This window comes from Solenopsis invicta, chromosome 7, assembly GCF_016802725.1.
Source record: "Solenopsis invicta isolate M01_SB chromosome 7, UNIL_Sinv_3.0, whole genome shotgun sequence".
In the NCBI taxonomy this organism is placed as follows: domain Eukaryota; kingdom Metazoa; phylum Arthropoda; class Insecta; order Hymenoptera; family Formicidae; genus Solenopsis; species Solenopsis invicta.
In genome coordinates, this window is record NC_052670.1 from 13858780 (window position 1) to 13880716 (window position 21937).

The 21937-nt window shown below is 35.2% G+C and overlaps 1 protein-coding gene and 1 long non-coding RNA gene across 10 annotated transcripts in view; one reads left to right on the forward strand and one right to left on the reverse strand.

Annotated features, from left to right (window-relative positions):
* The window catches only part of LOC105199815 (synaptotagmin-7), a 248139-nt gene that overhangs the window by 24180 nt on the left and 202022 nt on the right, over positions 1–21937 (reverse strand). For 5 of the 9 annotated variants that reach the window (XM_039452056.1, XM_039452057.1, XM_039452058.1 and 2 more), the window contains 3 exons: positions 11443–11454; positions 4109–4292; positions 1132–1272 (listed from right to left, as the gene is read on the reverse strand). In XM_039452056.1, the coding sequence (XP_039307990.1) occupies positions 1132–1272; positions 4109–4292; positions 11443–11454 (337 nt within the window). Of the gene's footprint in view, positions 1–1131; positions 1273–4108; positions 4293–11442; positions 11455–17303; positions 17456–21937 lie in introns of all 9 variants that reach the window. The other 4 variants (XM_039452055.1, XM_039452060.1, XM_039452061.1 and 1 more) reach the window with 3 other exon arrangements.
* LOC120358300 lies at positions 1269–6529 on the forward strand. Its single transcript, XR_005575251.1, has 2 exons — positions 1269–1545; positions 4139–6529. It is a non-coding gene; the product is annotated as an uncharacterized LOC120358300 (long non-coding RNA).

A 21937-nucleotide genomic window follows, 5' to 3' on the forward strand; every position in this document is an offset into this window, starting at 1 on the left:
ATGCATTTCCATTAAAAATATGCCTTTGATTTGTAGCGTAAAATTAATTCCCAATATCATGTATCCAAATCAATTTCATGACTGCACCTATACTTGTTTGTATACTTTGTTTCCGTGCTTTTTGAACTTTTAACGCGAATGTCATCAATCGAAAATTAATTGCATCTTTAAGTGCACGTATGCAAACGAATCTCACCGCATACAATTACGCAAATATTTTTTCAAGCGGTATAATAATTTTGTGTCTTTTGAAAAAGATTTGCCTAATTGTATGCGATGAGAAACATTTATATTTCCCTAGAATAGTGAAGGGTTAAAGATCAACTTGAGTCAGCAATATGTTGATGTTGCAACGTAACTGAATTTTGATTCGATTAATAATTCTGCGCAACAAGGTTTAAAGGTTTCTAATTCAAGGTTATGATAAAGACGATAAAATAAAACAACCATTTTGATTTTTTAATCACTCTTTACTTCAGAACATTTTTTCTAGAACAATAAATTAAGTTTTTTATACTAATAATATTCTGGAATTTTTGTCTATGAAATGATTTGTCACTGCGGAGGTCACTTCTTCATCACTGATAAATTTTTCTCATGCAAATCGAACTTTAGTTGTAAAAATAAAACATTATTTCAAAAATAAAATACAACTGTTAAAAATTGAAGTTCAATTAGCGTGGAAAAAATTTATCAGTAATGAAAAAGTGATATTCAACGTCAAAAAAAAAAAAAAAACAATTAGAATATTTTTCTAGTGATATAGAAAAACCAATTAACCTTTCCGAAAAGATGTATGGAAATAAATGATGATTATAGAGTACAAAAGGTAACAAATAAAAGCAGTTGCTTTATTCCATCAACTTCTTTAAATTCTTGAGTCGGAAACTTTTAAATCTGGAATGCATATGACGCCGCCCTCGTACTTTGCATAAAATTGCGTCGGCATATGCATAGTGTATTATTACGATCCCCTCAAATGGAACGTAGCGATATTCCAATCGCCTGCGATCGACGCGTGCGTCACGCGCAAACACGACGATATCGAGTCAAACGGCTGGCAGGCATGCTTCAAAGAGCCTAGTTACTACATCGTACGCGCATCCATCCAGTACGAAACTTCATACTGACCTGTATGATGCGCAGAATGAGCGTGCTGTTCTGGAAGTCGTACTCGAGACTGAAGTGGATTTGACCAACATTCTCGCTCGGTTCCGAATTATCGATGTACATGTCGACCAAGGAGATGGACCTGCTCTGTAGAAACGCTTTCTGTAACACACAAACGCGATCGTTACCACCGCATCGCTTCCTTTCCGTTTCGTAAAAGATGACCTATCTTGGAATTCTTTCCAGAATCCCCACATTTTGCTGAGTAGGAAACGTACAGTTGGAGAGAGAAAGAGAATTTGTACGAAAACGCAATCTTCTTAAAATCGTATTATAAGAAAGAGATCTGGGACAGGAAGAATTAACTGTCGTTAAATTTCAAGTTTATCTCTAACATCCGCGAGAATTCACCGCGTATTTATATCAAGACGCAGCGTGAGTACGATATTAACTTAATTATATCGCATGGGTGCAAATGCGTTTTGCTGTAATTACATTAGATCACTTTCTACATTACACAAAATTGTCGTTAATATATCATTGCGATTAATTTTCTTTTAGAAATGCAATTATATATTATTACGATCTCAATTTTACTTTTGAAATGCAGCATTATGGCAGTTTCCAATTGCGTTCAGAGTTAACAGTCATTGTTTGATGATTGTTGTTCTTTAAAAAAATAATCTTTTAATAATCCTTTATAATTTTGAACGACTTATATAAAAAGATCCAAACAAGTGTGTGGCCTAAAGATATAAAATAAAAGATACATAAAATAACTATTTTTATGTTCCAATATAATCACCCTACAATTTCAATTATCTTTTTTTATGTCTTTTGCATCACTAGTAAATTTTTTCCACACAAATCAAATTTTAACTTTTAGAAATATAAAATGTTTATTACAGACTAATTTTATGAGTCAGAGCTGTAGATCAAGTGATGAAGTGTTAAATTTTATCACTTTAAAGATAAAAATTCCAAATATTTCAGTGTTATAGAAAAATTAATTTATCGTTCTACAAAATATATATTGAAATAAAGGGTGATTATAAAAAGATATTTAAAAAATTTATTTGAAAAACAAAATTGGTTATTTTATTTTATCGTTTCTGTTTTATGTACTAGAACCAAAAACTGTTGGATCTTACTATATACTCGTATAATTCGCGTTAGAATTCAGGATGGAATTTTGTTTATAATTTTATGTGCCAAATAAAATGCAAAATACTTCTTTAGAAAAAAAATAAATAAATAAAAAGAAATCGTCAAATGCATACTATTTAAATTATTTTCACTTTCAGTACTTTACATTTTATGCTGTTTTTAATGCAAATTAAAATTTAAAATTGTAGCTTGAGCAGACATCTGTTATTACATGATAAACCTTCCATTAATAAGAAATTAATTTGCGCATCAACCGCGATGTACTTTGATCAGCTCATATATTTCCAACTTATTGACAAATTAATTTGTTATAAGTTTTTCTGTAACATACTACAAAAAATGTGATTTATAAAACTGATCGCCTAAAACGTATCTGTGACTTTTTTAAGTAACATAGTCTTCAAAACTACCCAATTTACAAATTAAAATAATTAAAAATATAAGGAATTATTAATTAATACTTGTTTCATTAATAATTTAACAAAAAAGCGAATTATTATTTTATTAATAATTTATCAAATATTAAATAATTAATGACAAAATAAAAGTATTTTTGTAATTGACATATTTTATTCATGTCAATTATTAGTTTTATTATTATCACTTAAGAGGATGCTAAAGTACTACGAATTACCGACATTTACAGTGCATTAAATATCTTTGGATTGGCTTTACAGAATCACAAAAACTTTTTTTAGAATTGAAATACCCGTAAAAAGAAAGGGTGCTCAGGTCAATTTTATAAGAAAATCGAACAAAAATTTAATAAATCATTAAAAATTCACTCGTATAGCCGTCACCTGAGGTTAACTTTACCTTAATACAGAAGTTGTGTAGCTCGTGCGTACAAAATGATAGTAGAGCACCCTTCAGAAAACATGCACGAATAACACTGACCTTGCAAAGTTACGATTGAACGCCTAACAAAAAAGATACGCTAATGTGCTTTTACCACACGCATATTTCGCTCAGCGAAGCTGAACTGTCATAAACAGAGCAATATGGAGCCCAACAGTAGTTGATAGGACTTTTCGCAGATGGCGAAATAATCAAAAAACAAAGACAGATCTATGCAATGGACAAAGAGCAATAGCCTGGTCTTGCTCGAAAAATAATCTACAGTGATCTGTAGGACCGACGTCGAGGAAGTTCTTCTGTTACTTTAGCATCCTCACTTAACTTTACATTGATATTATTCATATTGTAGTAAAATTTGCTATGATATATGTTGATATCAGTTAGGAAACTTGATAGAGTTTATAAAAATATCGATTTAATTCTTACAATAATTTAAATATGTACATACAATAAATGTAAAATATTCTACAACAAAATTTCTTTTATGAAAATATTCAAAATAAAATTGCATAACTACGTTATCATTAGCTACATAAATTGATAAAAAATTTACCTCATATCTAATTTTTTTTAATGTTGGTAGCATACACGAAACAAGTTGAAACTTGTTAAATTTTTATCTATATTACTTATTTCTCACTTTTTACTTTTGTCACTAAATATTACTTACATTAGATTAAACTGCAAAATATTGAGAAAATACACTTTAGAAAACCGGTACGCATTCCCTTTATACGAGTGAAATATATATAATACATGCAATATATGCATCAAGATACATATTAATATTCATATACATATCCAGGTACAAGGTATGTAAAATTATATCTAGAATTCCACCCCGAAATCTGAGATGGCAAACTAGATTGTACGAGGTGGGCTTGCGACGGTCTCCGAGATTATCTCGGTAATATAAGTAATAGCCGCGACGTCGTCGCGTCAAAAATTATAAGATGAGCTTTGGAAGGCTTACCGAGGGGTGTTCTCCTTTGACATTTTGCAGCTGCTTGTTCTGCGGCCCGGTCGTTGGCGTACGGGGTTCCGCGCCTCCGGCATTGCTGGCGCCGCTTCCTGGTGCCGCTGTTGCTCCTGCTCCACCGCTCGCGGGGCCGCCGCTACCACTTGCTGGAGATTTGCTAGAGGGACTACCGGTCGTCCTGGAAAGAAAAGACGCGAAATTTGTCACATTACATTGTCTGTACCCCGCATTCACTCTCGGTGTAAGGTCTATGTGTTTCCTCTGCTTTCGCGTCTTCCCTCACTTTTAAGCAGACATAGCGGTCGACACAGGATCGTCCGTGACAGCGTTGAAGGGATACCAAAGCGAAACTTGACAACGTTTATTCGTTTTGTTAGTCTCCAGAGACTAATCATTATTGCCACTCGGGAAGCTTCTAAATTTTAAACGTTACGTTATTTATATTTACAGTGTCATTATTTTTTTACATAATTACTAGAGAGAAAGTCTCTCATTTTGTCTCGCGTTTTTTATTTTTTCTTCTTCTTGCAAATTTTTAAAAAACGTCGAAGCAGATCTTTCAGCTTTCGCAGCATGGTTTTTCCCATTAGACCGTAATTTTATATACTTTGAGGATATTAAATATTCCATCGAGTTAAATATCCAATTGATTAATCCAAAATCACGAAGCGCGAAAATTACGCGATTGTTCGATCGCGACCCATGCGCGCGAGCTGCGTGTATTCATACAATTAAATCTGCGTCAGCTACAATTACTTTCGACGCTTGCCCGCCGCGTTCCGTTTTACGGGACGCTAAATCAGCATGAAAGTCTAAACGAGATAAATATTGCCATTGTTGTAGCGGCGATAACGCTTTAGAAACGCCCCGATTGATTCGAAACTTGCTGACAGTGAGGAGGGATGGGGTTCTCTGCTCGAGCCCCATGCGATACATGCACAGGCTTATCAACAGTGGCGTACATCCCAGCGATATGTTTCTGTAATACGTTAGGCATAATAGGCGACCTAGGATCTAGATAAATCTTATCGCTCTCCCACTACTGTATCGCATCTATTGCGAGCACACTATGCTGCTAATCGAGACAGCATTCTCTCGCAGGCACGCAAGCCGATACGCTTCCAGCATGTCATCGGCTTATTAATAGTTGCTGTTTACTACCAGTCGCGACTGCGGAGCGTCCATAACTGTGCAGAGACGGCTGAAGCCAACGGCAAGAGAAAAATGAATTTTACGGCATGTATATATATATACATATATATATATATATATATATAAAAGAGAGGAAGAGGGCGAGGGTGAAGATCGATGCGAGTGGTAAGCACAGGCTGAGAATGCTCGATACAGAGAAACGCTAATGGTCTCAACTGTTCTACGGAAAGGTAAAAAGGAATAATTGCAAGTCTTACAAAACGAAAAGGCAGGTGAACGTAAGTCGCGCAAGGCCATGAAGGAATAACTATTCATACGTACCTATGCAATTTAATATCGTGTATCAAAGTCCAACGAAGCGAGTAAAAAAAAACTATTCCGCTAAACGTAGCCAAAGATATAACGAACGCTTAGCGTTGTACCTTCGTTATCTCACTTAACCCTCAGCTGACGCACAGGGTTTCATGCACCCTCTATTTACAAAAATGCTTGGCATTTATAAACCGTAAGAGTTAGGGGGACAGAAGTTGGGGAATATTTATATTAATTTCCCCACTACTGAGTCTATATGGTAGCAGTCTCCGAGAATCGAATGAAAATTTTACACAGTCGTGTTTTTTCAAGTTATGGGTGTACTACACCTAGTGTGTCAGAAACGTACGTATCGAAGAAAAAAAATTAGATTTATCTTTAACAAGCAAAAATAAGTTGATTAACAACATTTTCTATAATTTTTTACTCTATTTTTATACTCTGACCAACGAGAGACTGGTTCGTTTCTGCGTTTTGATAAAAAATGTCACGATTTCATCACTGCAAGAAAAAGCAGTGTAGCTGGCGTATGCGATACCTTTACAGAATGTTAGATCAGGCTAGCATTAATTCGTTCATAATTTATAATTTAATGAGAGATAATTCAAAAAAATGTCGCAAAAACTACATAGAGATTTAACTGGAGCTTTCATCAAGCCATTTTTGACACATCGTCTCACTTCTTCAACGTTACGAACGGTATAGCGTGTACAAATTGAAAGTTTCTTAGATTATACAGACATTCCCAAAGTTCAAGATTCTTGCGGTTTGTGTTGGCAAAAAATAAAATAGCAAACCAGAAAGATGCTCATTATGTCCGTCTACCTTTGATCGAAAAACATCGTATAAGTGAGTTTGAAATGTGACAAACCGATGTGTAAGCAACATACTGCAAAAATTTGTTGCAAATGTTCCATTCAAGTAAATAATAATAAAATATATTATATTGTATTTTATGTATCTTAAAGTTTTATAATCGAAAACGAATGATTTATTCTATCAACTCATCTTTTCTTATGCTGAAAAACCATCTAACTTTACCCTGCAAAATAAATGTACTTTTTAAGAACAATCGAAATAACAATATTTTCCTCTTAAAGTACTCTTCAATTACCTTTCAAAATCCGTCGGAAAAACCTCTATAATGGTTTTCCTTTCAAATAATAAAAAAAAAACGTTTTTTTTTCGAGAGTACGTTTCCTTCTCTCCTGAATATTTCAAATATATGGTATTCAATTTCTCGATTTTTGCATCTATTTATTCTTTTTGACCTTCTGGCGTAACGATTAAAAAGAAAATTGATCAAATTCTGTGTATTACATACAAAGATATACGCAATTAAAAATGGTCGGATGACGTATGTACACCCATGTATGGCAAAATATCGAATTTGCTACAGTGTGTCAGCTGAGGGTTAAATATGTTGCACTCCGTAGCATTCGCATGCTCTCCCACAAGCTCCATTTCGCGCAGATACGCATTTAAATAATCTGCAAATCTATTAAATCATTCCAAAACGTCGATGCAATCGAAAACGCACGTTGCTCGTACAAAATACAAAAATGCAACCACGCGTTTTTCATGTGTTTCATCTCGGAGAAGTCAATGACGTCGCTGATATGAGTGGTGACGTCCATCTCTCTCACCCGTGGATATGTACGAAAGCGAGGGACGCACATTCGCATAAATTCCTTTTATCCGATTAAAGGGAATTCTTGTGCATCCGGTGAATATATTTTACCGGATCAGCGAACCACCTTATTTACCGCGATTCTCTATTCATAACTCATAAATAAGAATGAGGAAAAAAATCCGCGCGCAACGGTGAGCGCCTCGTTGTCGATATATAGGAAAGTGTATCGCGAGACGATACCTGCGACGGAGCAGCCGGCATAAATTTTGATGATCGTCGTCGCCGTGGAGTATCAAACCGATAGATTAGAAAAAAAAGTGCAACTGCGCGGGATACGTTCCGTGTTTTTGCCCACATCAAACGCGCTATCAAATCAGTTGCGAAATGAGATCCACACGCCGTAGAGGAGAGAAGGGGTGATCGAATATCATTTTGTTTCCTTAAAATAAATATTAACGCGACATAAATTCTTAAATTATGAGCACTACTTTGTTAGTCATATAATTCTGGCGCTTTGTAAATAAAAGTTTATCGGACATATAGAGAGAACAAATGTAATTTACTGAAGAGAGAAAAAAAAGGATGCGTTTGTGAGATAAAAGGGGGATCGTGGCATACTAACAACTAATGTCATGAAAGACAATTTTAATTACAAAAAATTTCAAATTAATGATCCTTCGTAAATCTTATACATTAAGTGCCACAAAACGAGATTTTATGAACACTTTATGGACTAAAAAAACTTTTTAAAATAATTTCTTTGCTACTAGTAAGCATTATGCAGCTTTGAATTTTTAAAATTGCGAGATAATGCTCGTAATGCAAATGGCTCACAATTCTCTCCAGTACATAATATAACTTTATATGTCGAATTAAGAGGCGCGGTCGCGTCTCGCGCCAAGTCAACGCGTAGCGAGCGAACCGCCTCTCTTTACAAGAGTCAGCGATTTTTCATACGTACATTACGTCGCATATTAAATTCAGTTAAATTATTTGAAAACCACATTCAAGGCTTTCAAATTAGACTAAAGTTAAAAAATTAATATCTAATACACTTCTCAAAATTAGATAAAAAGTATGTGCGTCTGTAAACTCTTTGTTACCTGCAAAAGTAAAATTCTTTCAACTTTTTTAAACATGCAATGACCAGTAATCATTTTACAATGTCTGTAACGAAGTAATTTTAATGGTTGCTCTTTGGATTTAATGTGAATTATATGAAATATCATGGTATCTCCCCATCTCATCTCATCTCTATTTTGCGACCCCGTTCTCTCCTCTAGTAATCGCCGGAAGATACGTTTTGGCGGACAATCGAAAATTTGGCTAATATTGACAAAATGCGCTTACCCCACATTGCTGCCAACGAGTAATGTTTAAGTGTTAATCAAATCGCTGAGTGTTAATCAAACAGATTTCTAAACGGAAAATTAATGATACCTTTCTTATATAGAACGAGTTCAAAATAATACACATATTTGATGCCTTTACAAGAAATTGAATTTAAAAAATTAAAAGGCATTGTATCATACAATATCTAAAAACAAAATGAATTTTTAATTTAATTTCCTTTTATTATTATTTAATTAAAATACATATTAGCGAAATTTCCTCGCACGATAATAAAATCAAACAAATCATGAATTATAATTAAATTTGTGTAATTATTGTCGCCAGTTATTATTTTCAATCTAACAGACTATTCCAGAATGTCAAAAGGTGGAAAGGACACAAACGATCCCGCGACATTTTCCCACATACGTTCATTGGTTTTGAAATGGCGCTAAAAGAATCTACCATATAAAGTGTAATATAGCAGAAATGAAACAATGCTGTAAATATTGCGAAAATTTCTATATCGCGGACTTTTTTCGTAACTTAAAATATGACTTTCTGCAATGAAATTAAATAGCTAATTGCAAATTCCGATTTGTCGCTAATTGCTCGACATTGTTCCAATATTAAAGCCAATTTTCAGCAACTACGCCACGAACGATAATTACCGTAAGACGTCGCTCGCCTCGTTAATATATCTCCGGGGCAAACGGGGAAACTTGGTCCCCGTAACGGATTCGCCTCGATGATCCCGCTTGCACGAGTTACCTGGACGCTCTTGCCGATGCGCGCGAGAGTTTTGGACCCGTAATTCGAACTAACGCGACGAACGAACGCGACATTTAAGCGCATTTGTGCAAAAGGTTAAGGGCGCACAATAGGTAAATCGTGCCGAGCGATAACGGAAACGCCTGCGACACGTTGTTTTCAGCCGTGCCGCTCGACAACACGTAACTAGAAACCGTGCGGGATCCAAACAGGTCCCGAGCGGATGCACAGCTGGAGAGGCTCATTGTATTCGCAGGCCGGAGTGAATGGCGCGACCGCACGCTCGCAGAACTAAGTTTTATGAGAATAGTGCTGCAGAAGTTTCATCGCGCGGTGCGGCACGTGTACCCCTATTTATCAGCTTTCGCCTCCTGTAAATAGCATGATGCGCGCGCACACGCACATTCAAAAATCCTGCGTTCAAGACAGGATAACGCGTTAATGAGAATATCAGCGTCAGCAGAAATCAGAATTCAGACCTTTTACCGTAATTAATTCCAATCGTAATTAATTTTGTCCTAAATTGGTTAAATCCAAAAGAAAAGTACAGAATTGTCGCACGCAAACGCTTACCTTGCCTTTTTTTTTTTAGAAAAAAACCGATTACAACTGTCTACAATTGATTAATTTCTTCTTGAAATATTTTAAAAACAAAATTTAAAAAAAAATGCTTTTTCCCCGGAAAAAATTTTTTTATATATAATTATATATAATTATATGCCAAATATGTCCATGTATAAAAAAATTATAATTATATATAATTATATGTAATTATGTATGGACATATATAACTTGAGACAAAATTTTTATAATTATATCTAATTATATGTATATAATTATATATAATTATGTATGGACATAGTAACTCAAGAAAACAGTTTTTATATATAATTGTATATTTATTTATATATAATTATAAATTCATTTATATATAATTATATATTTATATATATTTATATATGGATATGTTTCATATATAATTATAAAAAAAACGTTTCTCGTATTATATCAATTTTGTTTAAGATTTAAGAGATAAAACGATTCAAATCCGTGGAGGATGGGAGTATTTTAAAAAATATTAGATTTGTAAAAAATCTAAATACACATTTATAAATTTTATAAAAAGTCATAAAAGTCTTGTCTAAAACATTTCTCTATATATACGCCGTTTCGTTTATAATTATTTAAAATCAAATATAAGCATTATCTCTGAAAGGTTAATTCATCCCTTGAATCTCAAATTGGGCTAGTATAAAAGAAATACCTGTTTTTTAAGTTTTTGTGTTCAACGACATATTTCAAGGAGAATCAAATCAGTTTCGGACAGTTCTAATTGGTCCCGTGTAAGCAAGATTTTATTACATATCTATCTTACACCAATTACGATTAATCCTACTCGTAACGTGCAACGTTTTTCGCTTTTTTTTTAACTATTAAAACGATCAAACGATGTTGAGCTGTAACTATTAAAAAATTGAAAATGTCGAAAAATTGTATGTTTGTGCTAACAACGGAAGTTTATATTGTAAATGCTGTTATAGCTCGATGTCGTCGGCCGTATAAACAAGATCTATCATATCTACACGATAGTGGGCGTATTTACGTATGTATCGTGTGTGTATTTATGCAAGCGTACAATAATAGTGCGGATCTTAGAGTAAAGAATAAGGTAAATCCAGTATAACGATCCGAGCACCGATCGAACTGGACACCCCCGAGCAGAAAGCGCTATCACTACTAGTAGTAGACTGTGTAGAGTAGACTTGACATTAGGAACTTGCAGTAGCAGACAGGCAGTACAGAAGACAGTAGTAGAGTTCGAAAAGTAGAGAGTGTGGAGTTTGTCGTGAACACAAACGCCGACTACAGACAAAACAAACAGCGTTGCATGTAGTAGTCATCGATGCTCATCGGCAAGACGGGGAAGCTGAACGAGAGCTTCTCCGACCAAGTGGAACTACTTACGCAGTTAAAGTAGCGCCGATCAGTTGTGGACAGTGTAATCCGTTAGAGAAGAAAAATCGGAAGAGAAGATAGGAAGAGAAGAGTTAAATGAAGCGCAGCATAGAACAATGAATCGTTCGTTAAAAGTGTCGCTTTTTAGCTCACACAAGTCGTTCATACTTACTCTAATTGCGCTCTGCGGTTCCGACCGTTACAGTGAAACGAGGCATGAAACAGAAAAAGATCAGTGATTAATTAATTAACTGGACACAGACGTATACACAGGCTACACGCCGCACGACGGACGAACGATCAGAGACACACCGGATTCGTGACATCGGATCGGGGGTAAAAGGACAGCACCAACTTGGAGAGACAACACACAACATTAAAACGTCGTAAAAAAAACATCGCTTACAGTCTCAAATTAGAAACGAAGAGAGTCACAAAGAGGGGAAGAAAAATAATACGTGCACTGACACGATCAAGGACGGCTCTCAATGTGGAATCCGTGTTATAAGTCTTTCTTACAGACAATGCGATATACTGAGAAACGTCGTCGAGCAAACGCTCCAGCAAATTGTACTTAACGAAGCGATAATATCTTCCAACGCCAACTAACCCGGGCACAAAGAAGTTTCAATACCCAGGACGCTCAGAGTTAATTGCCGTCTCACTCGTTAAAACTAAGAACTTGGCAGAAAGAAAAGAATATCGCAATAATTTTATTAACGATTGCCAGCCGCGTATTTCCATCTTTATAACTAGCGCGATGTAAAAGAATTATTCTTCGTCTATATTGAAGGGATTGTCAATGGATAATCTGTAAATAATAGCGTCGACCATCGATAATAATTACATCAATTATTTCAGAATCCATTTTCATCATTCTGAGCCTTTCAGCTTAGGGAGTATAAAGTTTGATCAAACTTCTACGAGAGTGTGTATATATAACTTTGCACACACATTGTCCAAAAGTCAATGTGTAGAAGTCAATCAGAAATTATCCAATTTGTAAGTAATAAACAATGACAATCAAGGGAAATCTCGTATTAATATCATTATTTACATTTATTAATGTGAAATTATTTACCTTTTTGGACAGATAGCACTGTATTACGTAGATATTATTAATAAGTCTGTTATACCACTATTATTATTATATTATTATTGTGGATGATAATATCATTAATTTAGGATTTATTTAAACCTCTTGAAATTTGAGTAAATTTAAGTATCTGTTATATTATACACCGCGCAACGTAACAGATAATAACGAATGGGCTAAACGCGTTTGAAAACGTACGTGTCATATCTTAAGTATGACCAAAGTTTTACCGACAAATTAAAAAAAATTTATGGGTTGTTCTGTGCTAATGTTTAAGTGTCATGTGTAAAATTTAAGCATATTTCTGTTATTGGTTTAAAAGTTATTCACTCTTGATACTTGTATAAAATCTAATGTACAATTGTATAGTACTTATTTGCAAATTTAATAAGGATTAAATCAAATCTGTTACGTATATTAATAAAATTCTAATAAATATTTATTCAAAGGGGGGTTTGTTTGGATCTACTTACTTATTTGAAAGTTATTTACCTAAAATTGCAATAAAATCGGGCCATTTTTGCTGCAAAAACCATATAAATTTTTTGTTATTTTCTGATTTGCAGCTGGTTTCAGAACCAAAATTCGGGCAATCGTGGCCAAAATTTTTGTCATTGATTAGAAAAAAAAACTAAACCTAGAAAACAAGCCTTTAATTGTGAAATTTCATTAATTTTTAATCTCGTATCATGGTACAACCGAAACATCCTTAAAAACAGAAGCTTTCTAATTTTCAACAAAAAAGAAATATGTAGTTTCTTAGATTTCATATATTATACATCCGTGTATTGATTATGTAGGGGCATTAACTCGTTTCTTAGGGTACATCCTTTATGACCACAACCGCGGAACGCCTATCGATATTCAATAGCCACATTTGACTTCGCATTATTGCGGAATTATATCATGCGTATATGTATGTACCTGCGCACGTGTGTTTGTTAGGAATTCAGTAACTCTGAAACGAAAATAGATATACTGATAAATGAACAGCACACTACGGGATATAATATGCGATCTCGCGGACGATACCGTGGAAGTTTTGATATTAAATCAGCCGCATACAGCAGCGGTTTCGCTCGATTCGCATTACATACGTTACTATATTAAAGATAGAGGTGCGCGCACATACGAGAAATCGATATATGCGCTGTATATAGTTCTATTTGTTTTAGCTAACAAATTTTCGGGATTAAGTATTTACGCAGTCATTTTTATCCAAATGTATCAACGCGACGCCACTGCCGGTTAGATATCTTCAAGTTTTAAATTTGTATAAAGGGATTTATAAAACCTGCGAAACGAATGGAGTTTCCGTCAAATATTTTGCAATATGAAATCACGCAACCTAAATCCGTAAGCTTCAATTATGAAACGTATGAAAAATAAGTATGTACAAAAATATTCTTATTACATTTGAAAATCTATACACTAAGTAATATATATATATATATATATATATATATATATAATTGTATATAATGGTGTATATATAAAATATTGTAAACCAAGTATATTTATAGAAATATGGACACATAAATATAATATAATAAATCGATAATGATCATTAAACCATCAACAATACACTATTCTTTATTTCTAAAAAAAATGTATCTTCTGACTTTTTTAAGTTTGACTGAATATTTAACTTTTCATCAATCTGTAATATTAAGAACTTCTTAATATTACAGATTGAAGATACTAAGAAAGAAGGTTTCCCTAATCGATCCCTTCACGCTTATTCGCGTAGCAATCGTTACACGGTGAAACTTGTTGCGAGAAATTGTAGTACTGTTAACACAATAAAGTTTCGTTTTAATTATGGTTAATTCTGTTTTAGTATAAGCGATTTCCTGGAATGTTCTTTACATCTTAATGAAAAATTAAAACTAGTTACATATTGTATTTTATTGATTGTTCCACAATTTTTTATTATTTTGTAGTACATAGATTAATTTCAATAAAAAAACAAAAAAAAACAAAAAAGATACTCGATCAATAAAGAAAAGTACTTTGACTAAGCTTTAATTTTTAAATTGGGATTTCTTTTAATACAAAAAAGTAGCGTTTCTTTTGCGTACGTTTTTGTTTCATCTAGAATGTATTAAAAATGTTGCCATTCTGGTGTAAAGAAATTAAATGATATATTTGAGTAAGGTATAAAAATAAAACGAGTAAAAATAATAATGCACGATCATCTCGTGTATGAAACGTTGAAGTGGTTCATATTGTTTCGTTAGATACCCCCAACATAGTGTTCAGGAATTAATAACGTTGCGTGTAGTACACTCACACGTGTATTCTACAGGTTAATCGATAAAGTTACAAGTGGAGTACAATATAAGAACGAAAATGGCGCGCATACGCCGCCGCTCTTTTACCACACTCGATTTAACTCGATGTAGAGAGCCGAGCAGCGCGAACACATCGTAAAACACACAAAAATGAATTAATTAAAAATGAATAATTAATTGGACGTACGCCGGCCGTTGCAGTTTCATAACTTATTAATTAGTGATATTTCACTTTTACAATTTTTATACCAAAATCTAGGATTATAATAGATTTATCGCGTTTAGTTTAATTGGGAAAAAAGTTGCAAATTAATTCTTGCTGAGAAATATCTCCGGAAAGCTATGTAAACCAAAATTATTCCAAAATTAATTAAGCTTAAATTATCGAGAGAAGTTAAAACAGAAATTTTTGTGCGTTTGCAGACTCTCCATCGAGCTCTACATCAAGCATTTAAGTCGGGTAAAGTAATCTTAGAGAAATTTATCAAGTTGAAAATATTAAATCAACGGTGATATGAAGAGAATGTCGTAGAATAGAACTTTAATAAGATCATATCTAAAGGAAACTCAATCCCGTCATCTTATAAAAAAAAAACTTGAAAAATAAAAACATCGATAACAATATAACCGACATTTACAGTATTACCTCCATATAACTTATATCTTTTTTATATTAAAACTTTTTTTGTATTTTTAAATTATATTAAATTTAATAAGCTAAATAAATTAGGTTTATTCTGTTTCGTATAAAATAGTTTTTAATGTACATAAGATTAAATTATAATAAATAATCACTTGACTTTTGATTCGTTATTTGATGCAATTTTGAATTGCCGATTTCGACTCGCCGTGTCATCTGTTCGTTATTCCCTAACGCGTTTCGACGACAATACGTGATTAATTTAACCGCGTTATCATTTCGGTACGTGTGTATGTGTACCGGAATAAACGTGTGCAATCTATTACCTTAGAATTTTAGTTACATTGCCGCGAAAAACATGCTATTGTAAAAGCATTTTTCAAATATTTCCCATTGTAGGAAGGTAGAACGGGGAGACCGTAAATTTCGTCTTGTACTCGATCGTAAGGAAATAAATTTAATTAAGTAAATGTGGATTATTCTGCAAGCTACAACCTCCTAACTTGAAATTGTAAAAGACGTGAACCTGATGAAGAAACGTATTTTCTAATTACGACATTTGCATCCTTTTAAAGCTTACAAATTCTCCCTGCAGTGTCCTCAATAAAACGAAGATATTTTATGTAACGAAAAAAAAAGCGAGATTACGTAGTAGAATAAGTCACAGGTGTTCTGTTTAAAAATCACACGGCTCTTTCTTGCCAACGACACTTTCACAAAATGTATGGCGTTATTACGATGCCGATCGTTTCAATAAATGAAAAATATTGTGTCAGCTGAGAGTGCAAATGGCGCGAATTTGCCAGTTTTCTCGCTCCTGTTTTGTATTAGGTCGGGAGCGTTATGACGCTTGGCAAAAGTGCGCAGAAATTGCTCCTGTCGTCGCAAAAAGGCACTGAAAATACTGGAAATGAGAGCGACGGTCTGCTATTTCGCGATGCTTCTCCGGGTGCCACGAGGGTGGTTCGGCTGCTCGCCTCGAATATTTTCAAATCGAGGACAGCCACCGAGAGATAGGTCCCGATGGATATTCCGAAATTCTGTTCGCGCCCGACGGGACGTCCTTGAGGGTCATCGATGTGTGGCAAACATTCTCACGCTGATACACCGCGCTCCTGTGGCCCTTAACCCTACCGTTGCATTTTTGCCACAGCTGTAAAACTGTCACGTTGACGCGAAAAACGTGAAAGACGCTGAAAAGGCTTTTATGCATCTTTTCTGCGCGCGACACTATTTCGCCGTGTTTATGTCCAAGAAATCATTTCGAGGCAAGGTCACGTTATGAAAGGCAAAACCGCCCGGCTATATGTACATACATGTTACTCGCCATGCCTTGTACTGAAAAGACTAACACTACGTTTAAAAAGCACACTGTATACCGAATGTTGCGTCTAAAATACTAATATCGTACCAACGAAAAAAATATAAATAAAAAAAGTGAAAAGCAACTTTTCCATCACATCGATGCAAATGTATCGTTTAACAAAATAATTAAAATATTTTTATGATAAAACTTTAATAGCAATTTATAAACTTTTAGTAGTTATTAAACATTTTACTTTTAATCCTTGAGCACTCTGTTATTCTAAAATTTGCCTTTCATCTCGTATACCATAAGTCATGAAAGTTGGATGAAAAATTTAACGTAATTTAAGAAGAAAGGAATAATAAATTGTGTTTCTCTTTTCGTATAAAATGTCAATGTTGTACACTATAATTCATATAAAATTTTAGTCAGCATAAAAGGGATGAAATTGTAAGTGTCTCGCAATAATCTTAATTATTACTAATGCTTTTAATTGGAGCGCGCGTTGAAGACGTCTTCTTCTCCGGTTCCTCTACAAGTTCCTCTATTATCGCTGGCAACAAAGTATGTGTATTGCTCTGCATCGCGCTGTCTACCGTCGCCTGTCTCTAAATGTGCACTTATAGTCTCGGTAGCTGAATGCCGCTCGCTCATTCGGGGAAATACGAGTATTACACACGTGTAGACGGGATCTTACCTGGTAGTGTAGTATTCGAAGAAGGCAACGAGTATCTCCAACGATCTTGACACTGCGGCCCACATAATTTTCACGTCCCGACGAATCTCAATCAGCTAATCTAATCTCACTAGAAGTTGCTAGTACTTTCATGGAAAATCCAGTCCGCTAACCTGACGATATGAATTCAACGCGCATATTTCTAACAATTCTTGCATCTCTCTCGACGTTAATCTCCCCCTCCCTCTTCTCCCCATTAGCGATCATCGTTTTGTGCAAAATCGCAAAATTCGAAAGGAGGCAAAACGCGACGGGCGATCGACCGATCTCGCTTTATTATTTACTATGCACGCGGGTATAAATTTCATAGGAATATACATATTTGATCTGTCCCCTGGAGTCCAAAGAGTGAATGTCGATTCCGAGATAAATTACACATGAGACGTGTTCTTTAAAAAAAAAAAAACTTCCGTTTTGTATTAAATTCACATTTGCCGTGTAATCCAATTAGCGCGAAATTTGGCATTAGATGTTGTAATGCCGTTAATTTTTCAGTTTATAAGTGAGTTTAAATGAAGCGTCTTTGGCAAGGTTAAGTCTCAGAGAAGTGTGACAGAGATAAAAAAGTCATTTTCTTCAATTAACTTTATGTACTTCAGTTAATTTTCCTCCAAGAAAATTTTATTACTCTCATTCTTCCCTTTTACCTCTAATTACAGAGATATAACGGGCGAGTGCAAAAGTTCGTGCTTCATTTATTATTAAAACTCAAGCAGTAATTTAGCATGTATAATTTTTTATTAATAAACGATGTAATCACCGTCGTTTCCTGCAATCTTTTTCCAGCGTTGTAGTTGCATACGGATGCCTCAATCATAAAACAACTTAGATTTTGCGTTGAAGAAGAAAGAAATATGATTTTCGACGGTTTCTCTAAAGTTTCAAATTTTTTTCCCATTCAAATTGTTTAGCAGCGATCAAAAAAAATAGTAATTTGATGATGCAATATTAAGAGAAAGTGTGAAAAGTGTGATGTAATAGTTTATTTTAGTTCCTTTAGTTTGCGCAAGATCTGTTTTGCAATGTATAGCGTTGTCGTGATGAAAAACGATTTCCTTACGATTGACCAGAATTGGATCGCTTCTCCCAGTAATCTATCTTTAAATTGTCTAATTTTTGACAGTTCATCAGAATTAATCGTTTAACCAACGGGAAGCAGTTCGAAATAAATTATTAAATTTCTTTGCAATCTCATCAAACAGAAAGCATCATTTTCTCAGGAGGATGTAAAATTGGTTTTTGCCAATGGATTCTGCACGCTCATCCGCTGGTTCTCAAGTGCATTTGCGTTGAGCATTATTGTATAGGATTCATTTTTCATCGCCAGTTACAAATCGATCCAAAAACGATTCTTTATTTACCCGACCAAACAAAGAAACAGCTGCAGAAACTCGATTCAATTTGTTCGCTCCGGTTAGCAAATGCGGCAGCCATGTATCAACCTTCAACGTGTATCCAATTATTTTTACATGCGGTCGATCTGTCAATGTTGAGTCCCTCAGCCATCTCTTGTATTGAAATTCGTGAATTATTTTGCATTAAAGTGCGCACAATGTCGTCATCGTACCAGAAGATCGGCCAGAGCGTGGCTGGCTGTCAAGGTAGAATACCTCTAAATTTCGCAAACCATTTCTGAAAGGTTTGAATTAGCGCACAATCTTAATAAATACCTTAAACGTTTTTTTACGGCAGTTACTACTCAAATATCTACTGGATGTTTTTTCTACACTGAGAAAAAGAATTTGTTACTGAATTTGCTAATTCAACAAATGCCCAGTATCTGTAACAAATATTTGTACATATAGTGACAACAAATGTTACTTTGTTGTCACTATATCTACAAATTTTGTTAAATTAACAAAGTCTTTTCTCTCAGTGTATACAGGGTAATTAGTAATGAATGTCCCCACTTTTTACCATAAGAGCACGCATTTGTAATTTCTAATATAATAATATATTAAAAATACGTATCCGTCGGTAAATCATGCTTTTATGGTAAAAAGTGGGGACATTTATTAATAATCGCCCTGTATGTATACTACGTTTACCTATAGGTATAATACGTACATATAACAACAACCAATGGCGCTAACATATAAATCTCCTAATGACATTTATTGGAATCGGGCACGAACTTTTGCCCTCACGCCCATTAATATAGGAAATCGAGAAATTGTAGGGAATAACGACCATCTTGTTAAATTTTTAATTTTTACTATTGCGTTTGTTTACGACTATGAAGTCTACGTAAAAAAATAATTAACCGCACGTTGCAAAAATCTCGTTAAAACCTGTTCACTTCTGTGTGGAGACCCGCCATTTGTGAAAAAATCGTTAACCGCAGTAAATTTTTCAATCGGAAAAAAAGCGAGCGATTAAATTGACCGAAACGACCGATACGCTTAATTATTAACCTTTAATGTGCACGACCACAATTGTGCGGCCCGTGCTAGGAATTAATAAAATTTACGATGCATTGTATAGTATTGTATTGTTACGTTATACTACATTTTGTAATAGGGGCTGCGCAACAGAGGCAAATAGAGACCGTACAATTAGTTCGCATAATACATGTCGTACAATCAGTATCGGCTGTTTAACGCACGAATCGACAAAGATACGTTTTCATCGATTACATGACAGACAACATTAGCGTTACGCCCGCAATTATTGACCGATAAAGAGTTACTTCATTAAATGTTACAGTTATGACGCCGAATCATTAGGCGTCCGTCCCTCATTAATTCAAACAAACAGAATAATGAGAATCGACTATCTTTCGTGAATTATTACAGTGTATGGCTAACCCCAGCAGCAATTGTAATATAAATCGAAATTTAATTAAGAGGAATCGTTTAAATGTAAAGTCTTTGGACTAGTTGCGCGCTGATAACATTTTTTTGTGGGAAGAAAAAAAGGTCAACGCATTTTACTAATCGCAGGGATTCGTACGATTTCGGCGAAATCGGTTGGCACGAAATAAAAATGATTTACGAATGTTCGTCAGGATAAGGCGAACATGTGGTGACACCAATTGCGGCCGGAAAATATTGCACATCACGACAGCGATAAAAGAGCAACGTCATATTTATCGTCGACATCTGGCAACGTCATACGGGATAAGAGCTCACGCGCTACATGTGGTCCTTTTTAATATGATAATGATGGATTTTTAAACATTTCATCACGACAAAGAACGCATCCACATACATGCTTTCCACAAAGAGATGAATTTGCAAACTTCATGCATAAAACATGAAGAGATCTAAAACGATCCGATATCTCAGATAAAAAATTTCGAGGATATTCGCCCGCGTGTGTGTGTATGTGTGTGTGTGTGTGTGTGTGTGTGTGTGTGTGTGTGTGTGTGTGTGTGTGTGAGAGAGAGAGAGAGAGAGTACGCGGTATACGTCTGGTATACGTTGATCGTGATGCATAAATCATTCTTTTTGTGCCTAAAGAATAAGTGAGAGGAACGAAATTCTTATTCTCTAAAACACCGCGCTATTACCAGAGAACAAAAGGATTTAAAGACGATTATTTTCCTTCTTCTTTCTTCCATAGAGGGCCGTAATTAAACGGTTTCACTTAATTAAAAGAACGGTATTTGCGGAAGTGCGCCGACGAGAGCCGGCGAGAACCGTTCGCACTTGTCGCGAGAGGTAACGCAAATTTGCGGTAGACGTCTTACCGCGCGTAATAATTGACGGTGACATGATTAAAGTCGCGCTTAAACTAACGAAATATATCGCATTTCGAGGACGCGCGCCGCCTCGTTTGCGCCAATATTCAATAACGTCGCGTCGCGCTTTTAACGATTACGCGCGTCATGTGTGCGAAACTGTTATAATGAGTTTCAACAAGCAATTTAGCGAGGCGCGCACGCGGCGACGAGCGCGCTAACGAACGTAGCCGGGTAACTTTCTTTGCTCGATATAGTGACCAAGTGGAGGCGAACTTTTTCGCCGCCACGCGCGCCGCAGCTTTCTTGGTCCACCGCGCGGCCCGCAACAATGAGAAATGGGCGAAAAGCACGACAGTGAGCGGGTTTTATCCGGCGGGAAGAAAGGAACTTCTTGCGGAACAAAGTTCAGACATTAAACGGAAGCGTAGTCACGGAAAAATTGGGAAGAGTTTATCAGACGGATCGCCACTGCACCTACGTCTAACGCCGCAAATATCTGTTCCCGATCTCACGCAAGATCCCGACGAATAAAGATCGAAAACGTGTGATCTAAATGCGGAGAGTAGGAGAGCACACGCCAGTGGTAATTTCTTAATTAATTTTCTCTCTGTCAACTTTTTTTTTTTTTATTTCTTCACATCACTTATATTTTTGCAGTTGAAAGTTTGATGCGTAGGATAAGCAATCGGCAGAAAGTTTGAAGAGACAAATTATGAATTCAGGCATCGCGCGAGGCTCTCTCACTCACTCTCTCCCTCTCTCTCTCTCTTGCATTAAACTTACTTCTTTCGCTCCTCGGAATGTAAGAACACAATGTAAATTCCTCCAAGTTATGCAGAGCCGTCTTCCTCCGATCGTTTCCGGCTGCTCGAAATTAAGGGTAAGAATTCTGCGGAGTTCGTGCCCGATG